General features: G+C 36.5%; 1 protein-coding gene across 5 annotated transcripts in view; it reads right to left on the bottom strand.

The window, feature by feature from the left end:
* The window catches only part of Rfx3 (regulatory factor X3), a 239,861-nt gene that overhangs the window by 48,726 nt on the left and 178,149 nt on the right, over positions 1-12,986 (bottom strand). For all 5 annotated transcript variants that reach the window (XR_009378570.1, XM_059259371.1, XM_059259387.1 and 2 more), the window contains 2 exons: positions 12,427-12,546; positions 962-1,083 (listed from right to left, as the gene is read on the bottom strand). Coding sequence is in view for 4 of the 5 variants with exons in the window: in XM_059259371.1 (XP_059115354.1) it covers positions 962-1,083; positions 12,427-12,546 (242 nt within the window). In the remaining variant the exon portion in view is untranslated. The remainder of the gene's footprint in view (positions 1-961; positions 1,084-12,426; positions 12,547-12,986) is intronic.

The following is a 12,986-nucleotide window of genomic DNA, read 5'->3' as shown; positions in this document are numbered from 1 at the left end:
ATTAATTTTTAAGTTCTAGGAAACCTAATTTTTTTTGAGACAGGGTTTCTCTGTGTATCCCTGTTTTTAAATTTTTTGCATATTACAACTCAACTACAGCTACAAAATAAAAAGTTATAGTGTTTTCAAGCTCAATGGTCCATAAGATTACATATGGGCACTTTGGTCTAGGAAATGCTGCCATAGCAGTGTCAAGCTCAGGAGTGTTCTAACTTGAAAGTCTATTCCAGCTGTTTCTATTGGCAAGTGCACAAACACACACACACACACACACATGCACACACACGCAGACACCCATGCACACACACATAAGCACATACACGCAGACACATACATGTACATACGCCTAAGCACACACACACAGAGACACACACATGCACACAGATACATAAACACACACCTGTGTGTGTACACATACACCCCAATAGCATCTTTTTATATTGGCCCACTGTTTGGAGACAATGCATATTCATCTATGGAACAGCTAGCAACTGAACTAGCACTTCTGCTTCCCTGGCTATAGCATAAATATTCAAACAGGAAGCATTGTAATCACTTTAAAAGAATAAATTATTTAAAATGTTTATAATTTTTCTAATCTAAGACTATGGATATGTAACTTTGTACACAGGAAATGAGAATTCTTTGGGACTGGACATTATTTCTCAAGTAAACACAACATGATTTTGATCACAAAAGCCAACTGTAATATAAACTCTTGAGAACACTATCACAGCCCTGACCTTTTAAGGCAGATGCATTCAAGATTCCATATAGCTTAATATTTCAATAAAGATGAACTAGAACTATCATTTAATGTTATAGTTTCAGCACAAAATCACCTCCCCCTTTATATGGAGTTAACATCTGAAGACATTCTACTTGGAGAAGAGACTACTATTGTTCTCTGCAAAATCCTAATAGCAACTACTATGCAACTATGCATTACACCTTAACATACCTAAAAACTGTTGATGATGTTGACTTTGGGCAATTACAGTTTGCTCAACAGATGTGCCTGTCTGTTGGCCACTTCCTGTGAAACCATCTGCAACCCCATCCACTTTCTGCATAGGCTTGTACCTAAAAATATTAGACGGGAAGAAACAAACAAACCAAATTATTCCTTGCTTTATTGTACTACCCAAACTTTTATGGCGTTCAGTTTTAATCTAGTTCTGTCAATGTCTCAAGAAAGTTGCCAAATGTTTCTTCTTGATACTCTCATGAAGTCATGTACAGACACTTTTTTCCAATTGTAAAAAGATAAAAGGGGAAGAGCAATCAGAAAGAAATTCATTTGCAAATATCCAGAAATTGATGTAAGAATGAAAGAATTATGAGGCATTTCTTTGGACAACAGAGGCAAAGATGCTCATGCCTATCGTCATAGTACATATTGTAAAAGTAACTTGTAGTGGCCATTGGCTTATGGTAAAAAATGTAAATACACTGGAACTTCACTCTGAACCAAGATCAAAGAGTTTGCAAAGAAATGAGGGCCTTTCAGTTAATATATTTAAAATAAGATCAATTTATAAATCTTATCATACTGCTCTTCATATTTCCTAAAGCCTCTTATGCATCTCAACACATTCATCTCCTTTGATTCTTATCAATAGCTGCAAATATAAATGCCAGAAGCTTCAGTTTGCAACAAAATAAGAATTCATCTACAAACCTAGTTTATCTAATTAGAGATAAGAGGACTCAGTGGGCTTTAACTCAGTGTTAGGGCACTGGACTAGCAAGCACAAGGCCCTGGGCTCCCCCCAAGAACAGGAAAAGAAATTATACACACAAAAAGAAATCAAAGTCAGAGAACAATATGCTTTTAGGCCCTAGTTCTAAACTTTATGTATATTCTTTGCTACTAAGATAGAGAAAATGTACTATAGTGGAAAAAAAAAACAGACTTCTTGGAGGCCAAATGTCACAAACATCATCACATCACTACTTTACCAGAACCATACCACCAGCACAACCATCACCACACCACCACACCATCCTGACCACCAGCAGAAACACTACCATCATCATGACCACAAACATCGGCACCTCCATCAAACCACCAACATCCCACAAGCATCAGCACGACTGCCTCACCACTATCACCATCACCACCAGCACCCACATCACCACCAGCACCATCACCACCAGCATCACCACCACCATCAGTACCCGTACCACCAGCACAAACATCACCATACCACCACCCCATCCTTACCACCAGCACCACCAGCAGTACCACCATTACTGACACCACCATCATCAACAGCAGCACCACCACACCAACACAGGCATCAGCACCAGTACAGCCCAGGACCACCACCAACAGCCTCTGCAAATCTCCCCAGACAAGCAAGCACAGGCTAGTATGCAGCAAGTATATTTTTCTTTGTACTTTTCTTCATTTCAGACATTAAAAAAAACCAAAAAATGCAAAAACTAAATATCATGAAGTTAATTATCTAGGGATATCTTCATTCACATTACAGTGTTTGTCTTTCAATCCTCCTATTTCTAACTGCACTTAAAAAAAAAAAAGAACTTAGCATTTTCACCACCCTGATATATGGTCATTATTAATGTCAATGTCCCTAACACCTGAAAAGGACAACTTAAAGATGTCTCAATTCTGTCTAAAGATAGTAAGTGATTGGACCTAGTCAACACCATCCAAGTAATGCTCAGATTCAGTCACTGAAAAAGAAAGTCAGAGGACAGAGGATGAGAGAGGGAACGGGAAACATCATCCTCATTATAGCTTTAGTGATAGCCTCCTCAAGCATAAAATACCGGTTGCTGTTCTCTGGTGATCAAAAGGAATACGACCTGGTCTCTCAGTTAGTGGGAAAGCCTTCTGCTCCAAGAGTGTCACTCCTGATGCCTCTCCTCCATACGGATCATGTTAGAGGAGTTTAGGAATGTCTCCCAGCAGGTGGGCTGGGACCTGTGCGGGGCAGGAGTGGGCTTGCCATTGTGCTATAAGACTTGAATGGTTTCATGCTCAGGAAAGTTTTGTTTGTTTCCTCATTCATTCACTCATTCAGGGATTAATATGATTTTAGCTGAACTTTTTCAGACACAAAAATTCATGTGAAAAATAAAATCCTCTATTTGTTTAAGCATGGTTGCTCATGGTTAAGTACATTATCTTAGATGAAAATAGTTAAATTTGAATGATTTAAACTGGCAATATTTCCTAGAGATTCAAAGTTAAGTTTTAATGGTGGATTATGCAGGGACTGTGATTTTGTCTAACTATTCCTAATCATGCTCTTTTGTTCTACACAGCATTCAGTCCGAAAGACATGAATCTGAAGGGCAAGTGAATTCAATCTGAAAGGAAATGATAGCTACTATCCTTGCACATTTTCCAAGGACACATGCTACATCACAGTCTACCTTTACAAAGTGCTTAGCAAACCTCCCACCTAAAAGCAAAGTTATTTGCTTCCTTAGGAAGACAGAGTTGACCAGTATCATAAGCAGTGGAGGTCTCTAAAATAAAAGGATATCACTTCTTAAAATATGCAGTCAAACCACAATGAATTACAATTAACACTTGACTGTATACTAATAATGTTATTGAGTTGGAGGTACTAATTTGAGGTATACAATATATGTAGGAGACAGAAAATGCATGAAAACAGCTTATGGGAAGAAAGAAGTTATATACATATACATTCTAAAACTACTTTGAGTCAATACTTAGAAAAAAAAAGAAGAAAACCAGAAAATACAGTTAGAACTGGGAAATGAGTGTTCTCATTATAATCATAAGAGTAACAATAACAATAACAATAGCAGAATAAACAGTGGGTTGAAATACAGACGAAGATGTCCTTTACATACTTTTCTTCCATAGTAATGGAGACCAGGCAAACCAGAAACTCTGTGCCCCAGGCTGAAAGGTCTGGGGACAAATTCCAGGAGAGGTTTGTGCCATGAAGAATGACACCAGTAATGGATGGGATGGCTCATGGCCAAGAGGGTTAGTGTGAGCATGGATGTGTGAAAGAGCCTCTCTATAGTACTAACTTTTGCTTTCCTTGTTGTGTCTAAAGTAATAACTTCACAGTGGCATATTCACAGTGTATTGCTGTCTAGCATTGGGTCAGTGCTTAGAGGAAATCCTCAAAGTCAGAAATTTTGGATTCAGGAAGACCAGATGTTCATTCTCTTGATTCTAAGGGAAATACCCATCAATTACCTCAGCTGTCTGGGTTTTCCCAAAGCAGGAGGACCAAGACAGTCACACTCAATAGAGACTAGACAAATACTTGTGATTGCTGATTCTTCCTAGAAGAGATGGCTAAGGATGACATATATTGGTCATTCTGAAGCTTTGTCATCAATATCTAGGAAGTTTCCACAAAAACCTAGCCTTATGCAACATCTACTCAATAGTCTTTAAGAATGGGGCTTGGAGCTAGTTTTACTTCTAAGAGATTTTCTAAGTAGCTTGTACAGACCTAGTCCACAGGAACATCTTATCTCAAAACAGACACCTTTAGTCCCATGTTGTAGAAATATATCCAACATTAGACAGCACATATTTCCCAAAAAATCCATAAATTTTAATTTTTCCTGTAATATGCACTAACTTTAAATGATTGGTCAAGATCATACTATATATTGATCATAACACATATTAGATCAATTTATCAAGCATTAATTGAGTACTACATGTGATATGGTCCTGTGCAGGCTCAGTTTTAGCCAGGTGAAAGATAAACATAATATTTTAAATTTTTTAAAATATTTTATTGATCTAACATAATAATTCTACATTATTTTAATTCTGTTGAAAATTCAACTATCCTTTTATTATTAAAAGATGAATTTTGAATCTTTTACCTCACTTTTCTCTTCATTAAATAATCACCAAAATACTACATTGTAAAAGGTAGAGAAAATTGATTGAAAACATACCACTAACAAACCTGTATATTGAATCCTGTTGAAATAATGAGCTCTTCAGTACTTAGAACTATACCCTCATGTAACCCCATTTACTTTGCAAATTACTTCTAGGTTAAGTTTTCTCATAGTAGACTCAGGGGCATTGAGTTATGCATGTTCATAGGCGAGACGGACATTTTATTAAAAGAGGCAACAGCTCTTGGTTTCAAAATTAGTAAGGAGCAAATGATCATTTTAACAGCTTGCAACTCCATGGGCAATCAGAGTGAACATTGCTAATGATTAAGAAATGAAAGACGCTCTGATGTCTTAATAGCTGAGTGTATGCTTGAAACCTGTCACTAACACAGAAAACTTGGAAAATTGTTAGGAATCTGCCCCCATGAGGTTAGCTGTAGCTGTGATTTAGGGCTTGGACAGATGTGCTCTACTGTAGAAGCAATAGCCTGTCAATAATCTCACAAGCACAGACATCCTTGCATCATCATTACTGGAAAGAGTTTTCAACACACCAAATGAAACATTTGGAAAAGTCCTTTCAAAGCTGCTGAAAAATTCCCAAGCAAAAGTCAACATAAGAACTATATAGGCAGTAACTATTTGTATTTATAATTTCTGAAGGTATGAAAGTAATTTGCAAGAACAAATTAAAAAATGCCTAGCTAGCAATAATAGCAAGAGGTTAGATTTTCTACTGGTTTCTTATAATTCTCTTTGGAAAAATTGCCTGAGGGCTTTTAGATTGATATTGGAAATGAGATAGGTGCCATAAACATGAATGAATCAGAAGAAAATAGTAAATGGGAAGAGATCCATTCTTTCAGAAGAGTAAATGAGACTTAGAAGTCACACTAAATATTTAAATGACTTATAACACCAACCTTGCTGACTAAAGATAGGACTTCATTTCTATTCTTCTTGGTAACTCAGAATACTTGGCTATCTACTAGTTTTACATTTGCAATAATGCAAGAAATAATACAAATTAAGTTCAAATGGGGGTAGTTGTCTCAAATGAGAACGAATGAAGTGGATCATTCATATTTTAGAGGAATGTGGTTTTCTAGGTGTTGAGGATGTAATGTTGAAAGAAGCAAGCCTAATTTCTTGGAGTTTTTACTGAGCCCTCTTAGCATCAGTAACTTTTAGTTAGAAGCCTAGAACAGTGGGATTTGTACAAATATTAGTATCAAATTGTGTATGTGTGTTTTTGTGCATATGTGTCCATGGTTGCATACATGTGAGTGTGGCACTTCTTTCATTTAACAGCTAGCCCTTTCTGTTACACAGATACTAAAAATATACCCACCATCTCTTCTTTATTTAGAGAATTACAATCCTGATCCACCTGATGTCAACAAAAACTAAAAGCACCTGAGGCCCTGTCTAGGAAAAAAATGAATTGGGGAGATTCTTGTATAAAGCACAATTAATAGGGCTAGTTTCTCATAAGTAAATTACAATATAATTGCCAGATGATTTATAATATAAAATGAGGTTCATTTTAAAGTTCAACAAACATTGAGAGCAGTACTAGGTGGTGACTATGACTACTTATTAGACTTTGTGTACATTCCTTGAGTTCAAGAATTCCTGAGGAGTGGTTCTTTATGATCCTCTTGACTTCAGTGGAACACGTGATCATGACATCATGAACTCGTCCATTGGCATACTGATGATAACTTCACTGTTACCCACCTCAGAGGAATGACACAGTCCTCCAAGCTTAGCTCGGTAATAAACCCAGAGAATCTGTGGTCCAGGAAATGTATGATGAACTAGTAACATGAATCAAAGCTGGAAACTATCCTTGTTTATCCTTGAAGCATAAAGAAGACACACTCACTAGATTTTGCTTGTGCCTACTCCTCCAAAACTGCAAAGAACTATTAAAGAGTTTTCTGTAGTGCTTATAACAGAGCGATAACATGAAAAGAGTAACACTGGAGTGTTTCCAACTGTAAAATCTTTTATTTCTCCACTACAACTATAAAATGATCTCCGAAGTTCGTTTCCATTTTAAAATGAAGAAACTGAAGCTAGGGGTTATGAAGTCATACATCAATAAAAGTACCAAGACAGCCTGAGTACCAAGACAGCCTGTGGTCACTTTATCCTCCAGTTTAAGTAGAAAGTTTTTGTTTCACCTGTCCCAAGCTCCTGACATTAAGAAAGCTCCAATGACAAACGTCTTTGGATGTTCTCCCTCACATCAGAAGTAAAAGGAGTCTTGCTGTCTGTCCCCTTTCTACCAAACCTTTCTCATCTTCCCCCACCATCATAAAGGCTCTTTCTTTCAGATGCTCTTCCTAGCAAGAGACCATTCAAATGGGTAGGTGACACATTTCCCCCTTAGTTAAAACATACTCACTGCACTGTGAATTTGCCCTGTGTGTACTTTTGGAAGAGCTCTCACTATGTAGCTGAGGTTGTACTTGAGTTTAGAGCAATTCTTTTGCTTTAGTTTCCATGTGTAAGGGAGAGGGAAAGGAAGGAACATTGGGGAATGGAAGGAAGACAGTGTGGGGGGGGCATGAACCACTATACTTGGCTCTCAACTTTTCTTGTAAATGTATGGATTTTTTTTGTTTGTTTGAGTTACTTGTGTCTTCAAGGATAGATTTTATACAAGAATGAAGATAAGAGGGTCTGTTCTTGATCAGGTTGCTATATGATGAGTTGTCTATCTTATACAGATATCATTTACTTAGCAAGTGAGTGATCTTTTCTTCCTACCTTCCTGTCATCCTATGCTCTCTTTTACATGTGATGTGCTTATTTTGTAAGCAACTGACAATTGCATGAGATTGTTGAGAAATCATAAATGTATTTTTATATTTTGAGAGTGGCTACTGCAATCAGACATGGTCAGGCACACTGCCAAAAGCACGTGGCTTCTTTCCACCAGTTCTGAAACAAGGATATGGAAGAGCAGCTAAAATACAAACGTCAAGGTTTCCTATATATTTCTTTAAGTACTAAAGATACACAGCAACAAACATTTTTACATAGTTTGTAGACCTTAAAATTATTATTCTCTTTCTTTTGCTGCTTGATAACCTATGTGTTGTCTAAATTAGGGCAAGCAATTAGGATATGAGTAAATTTCCTTAAAAACTGGAGATTTCCTCATTTAAGTGTAAAGTTTATTTTCAACAGAAGGTATTTTACACATTACACATTTTTCTCCTTTTGATTACCCATAGTTAACACTATTTTCAAAGGCAGTTTATGGTACCTTGTTACTGTAACTCTGATCATTAGCGTGATAGCAAAGATGTGCTGATGGGAGTGTCTAGTTCATCTGTCCGTTCACTGTATTCCACAGACCATGGTACCAAGAAAGCCTCCAGGAAAAAGAACACTCTGACTACTTACAATGCTTTTTATGTCACTGGCTACACCCCATGCTTGCTTTTGCATCAAAGAGGCTCTAATCTGTCCCTTTACTTTAGATATATGGTTTTAAGATAGATTCATCTTTCAAATATGGGAAAATATATCTGTCATATCTGCTTCTCAATCAGAACTCTCTTACTTTGTTGCTTGATGCATGGCTATGCTCCACATGGTAGCCTTGAAAGGCATCTGATTTACACAGAAGTGGAAATCGTCTCTATTGCCCTCTCCAGTTTTCAAACCAGATGTATAAAATTGAATGCCCAAACTTAAATTATCAAAACAATCAACACATATACTTGACTTCTAATTACAAAAAACATGTCCAACCTGCAGTTTAAACCATAGAAGATATGGAATTACATATGCAGTCAATGAATCATGAGGTATTTAATCTGAATATGATGAAATATTAAATACCACTACCTGTTATATTTTAAACCTTTCACATACCATTTGTAGTTTTATGAGCGTACATTTTCTTACATAAATTTTAATTTCATTAAACTCATTCGAATCTTGGAATCATCCAGACATAAAAAACTTATCAAATAAATGATGAAAATAATTATTTTTCATCATTTTCAAAAATACTTTTTTTTTTTTTTTTTTTTTTTTGGTTTTTTGAGACAGGGTTTCTCTGTGTAGCTTTGCGCCTTTCCTGGAACTCACTTGGTAGCCCAAGCTGGCCTCAAACTCACAGAGATCCGCCTGGCTCTGCCTCCCGAGTGCTGGGATTAAAGGCGTGCGCCACCACCGCCCGGCTCAAAAATACTTTTAATGTAACCTTTACATCCAGACAAAAGGAAAGAAACTGTGAACAGTGGATATGCTCCTTCAGCAAGCTGAAGCCCCTTGAGTATCCCTGTACAAAGTCTGTGTACTTAACAACAACACTGCCATCATTCATCAGGATGCCATTTGAAGAGTAAGAGCGAAGCCAGGAGTTGTGAACACCTTTAATCCCAGTACTTAGGAAGCAGAGGCAAGAAGATCTCTGTGAGTTTGAAGCCAGCCTGCTGTGGGATGGTCTGTATGTCAAATTGCTCTGATTGGTCAATAAATAAAACACTGATTGGCCAGTGGCTAGGCAGGAAGTATAGGCGGGACTAACAGAGAGGAGAAAAGAAAGAACAGGAAGGCAGAAGGAGTCACTGCCAGCCGCTGCCATGACAAGCAGCATGTGAAGATGCTGGTAAGCCACGAGCCACGTGGCAAGGTATAGATTTATGGAAATGGATTAATTTAATCTATAAGAACAGTTAGCAAGAAGCCTGCCACAGCCATACAGTTTGTAAGCAATGTAAGTCTCTGTGTTTACTTGGTTGGGTCTAAGCGGCTGTGGGACTGGCGGGTGACAAAGATTTGTCCTGACTGTGGGCAAGGCAGGAAAACTATAGTTACACCAGCCTGGGCTGCATGTTAAGTTTCAGACCAGCTGAGACTATATAGGGAGACCCAGTTTCAAAAAAAAAAAAAAAAAAAAAAAAAGCTATCAGAAGAAAAAAAAATCGAGTACTTCTTTGGTATTCTAATGCTTTTCATTCATAAGAAAGCACAAGACATTGGTATTGGCAGATTTTATTCATATAATAAGAATTTTACATCTCCATAAACATGCTCACATTGTATCTTTTTCTTATAATGATTATCACCACCTGGAGACATATACCAAAGGTTTTCATGGCTCCTTAACCTTTACAGCTCTGGAGTCTGTTCAATAGGAACAAAATTTTTAAAAAAAGGAAAAAAGAAAAATAGAGATAGTTTTTGCTTTTTATAAAGACTGTCTTTAGAAAGCTTGAATTTTATGTGAATTTACTAGATTTCCTCATAGGTAAATCACAGGAAGGTAAATCATAGGTAAAAGACAAGAAAACTGGCTTTCCCTAGATACAATTTATCAGACTTTTGTTAATATTTATGTTTGAGTATGTTACTTCTTAATTCATCATTATTTCACTCTGTATTGCTGCTATACTTTGGGACAGAGATCACATCAGAAAGCAAATTTTATAAATTATGTTCTTAATAAGTGGAAAAATAACAAAAGGCTTAAGATTGTAACAGTTTATTATAACATATAAACTATCACTACCGCATATGGTACTAATCTATCTTTTATTTTGTTATTTTTTCAGTCCTTTTAAATTCATTTTTCTATCTACAGCTAAAAATAACTAGCAGCTAAAAGCAAAACTGAGAATCTGTGGGTTAAAAATCCTTCTATGATGGACAGCCTTGAATTGCATCTCCAGGCTAGGACACACTGAAAATTATGACTTTGCTGAAATAACTTAGCAAGAGTCCTTACCACCAGTCTCTTCCTATTAAATATGTCTTGCACCAAAATAAAAAAGACATCTCTCTAGAAAAAAACAGAATTTCATTGTTTTGCTTCAAAGCTTTAAATAGCTTTAAAGCTATTTTCTACACACACAAAACCAAACTTATTGCTTTCATTTAAACCTAAACCCTTTATTATATGCCTCAACCTACTAGGTAAATTCTATCTCTTATTAAGCACCTTAGCATCTTTTCAATTCTCATTCTGCAATAGTAACTTAATCAAATCATAGACCACTGCCAACAACATCATCCTCCACCTCATGTGCTTATGTGAACACTTCTCTTCTGCCTAGGTAGTCCTTATTTTTCTCACTCCTAGCCCCTACTCAAATAGCACATTCTCTATGAAGTTTCCTAGTCCTCCTTCTCCCAGAGTTTGTTCAATTCATCTGTATTCTATAGTTCTTTGATTAAACCTTAAGTTTTGTACAACATATTGCCCTACTTTACCCCCCTCATTCTTCACAATCTTTGTCTTTTCAAAGGTAGAGACTGTCTTGTCTTTGAATTTAGAGCCCAGCACACAGTAGAACTTCAATCAATGTTTATTGACCAGAGGAAAATCTATTATGTGACATTGTCTTTCTATGACTTAGAAGTCATACTGTGTACTACACTAGTATGGATGAGATCTTCCTACACAAATAACTACTAGATTGATGAAGAACCTAGCTAGTAAAATCATACCTTTCTCCTAGTTACTTCTACCACTTCAGTTGGAAAGAACAGTTGCAACTACAGAGCATAGGTAAGCTCCACTAGTAAAGAGAGAGACTTCTTGAATTTTTATTTACTATAAATTGTGACAGAGTCATAAGTGACAGGAAGGCTCTTGGTTTAAAAACTAACAGTATATATATTCCATTTAACCTTTGTGAGATATTTGAAAACATGGCTGCTAATGCTTTGCTTGTCAAGGATTATGAGCATAGACCAGACAGAGTTGTTTTTTTTTTAATTGCAAGAAATATAATTCTATCATCCATCCACCTCTGCATCCACCCATTCATTCATCCACCCATGTATACATCTACCCATGCAGCCATCCATCCATGAATGTATGAGCTATTAAAACTCTAATGTCTACAATTCTATGTTCATGAAGATTAGATTCCAAGAAAATGTAAGAAGTCCCAAAGATCCTACAAGAACTCAGACTCGATCAAAAAGAATTAGTTGGGATGGGCAGAATGGCTCACAAGGTAAAGCTGCATGCTGTGCATGCCTGATGACCTTATCAGATAGAACTCATGGTGGAAGAAGAGAACCAAATGCTGAAAATTATTCTCTGACCTCCACCTACCCACCCTCACAAATACATCACACACAGACATGCCTAGACGCATTGTCTCTTGCACATACACACTCATACTTGCAATATATAATAAATAATACTTGAAAAATGATCTGAAGGATTTAAGAATAGCATGTCTCATGAACACTAAAGTTAAGTTTCTCCAAAGGTGCCATTTGCCTGGGTGTACTCCTTACTCTTTGTATGTCACTTCCCTGTATGGACAGTAGTTTGGGACATCACACTTAACTTTAAAGGGGCCTGACAATTTGGAGGATAAGTTATTTTTTAAACACTGAAAAAAGGAGCACTGAAATTCCAAATGATACTTCAACACTATTCCCAGTGAAAGCATGTCATTGGTAGCAGCAGTCCTGTACACTTGTTTGTTCGAAACAAGAAAACCTATGGAGTTAGGATATGTGTAGCTTTGACACGAGATAACACAGATCTACCTTTGCTTCTGTTGCATGGGCTGCTGTCTCATAGCCATATACTGCATGTCTTCTTGTAGACGGTTAAGAGGAGAATCTGGCTTCACACGAATCCCATAGTAATGGTACTTGGAGTTTCCTCTTCATAAGAGAACAATAAATATAGAAACATGAAAAGTCAGTAAGACTAATATTAGCCATTAATTTCACACAGGAAAATTTGGTTAAAACATTATGCTAACATTTCACATTTATGATTTCTCTTTTCTGGATACCTATTAATTCTATAGTGACATTCCAAAAATCAAAGTAAGATCCCAAAACAATCACATCAAGGGTAACATTTCCTATAAGTGTTCACTTCATTATTTATCTGATATTTGTCCCACTCATATTAATTTATTTTCTAATATGTATTTCAAATTTAATTTAGAAGGGGTAATGGTTGGAAAAGAGCCAATCACAATCCAACCACAGCACAAATCATGGTACACTAGACAGCAACTTGCCATAAACACACAGAGAAAAGAAAAAATCTTTTTTCTATAGTCTTGTATTAATTGTGTGTTTAATTTAGAAAT

This window comes from Peromyscus eremicus, chromosome 1 (genome assembly GCF_949786415.1).
Source record: "Peromyscus eremicus chromosome 1, PerEre_H2_v1, whole genome shotgun sequence".
NCBI lineage: Eukaryota > Metazoa > Chordata > Mammalia > Rodentia > Cricetidae > Peromyscus > Peromyscus eremicus.
Note: the sequence above shows the minus strand (reverse complement) of the source record. Positions and strands in the feature narration are given on the sequence as shown.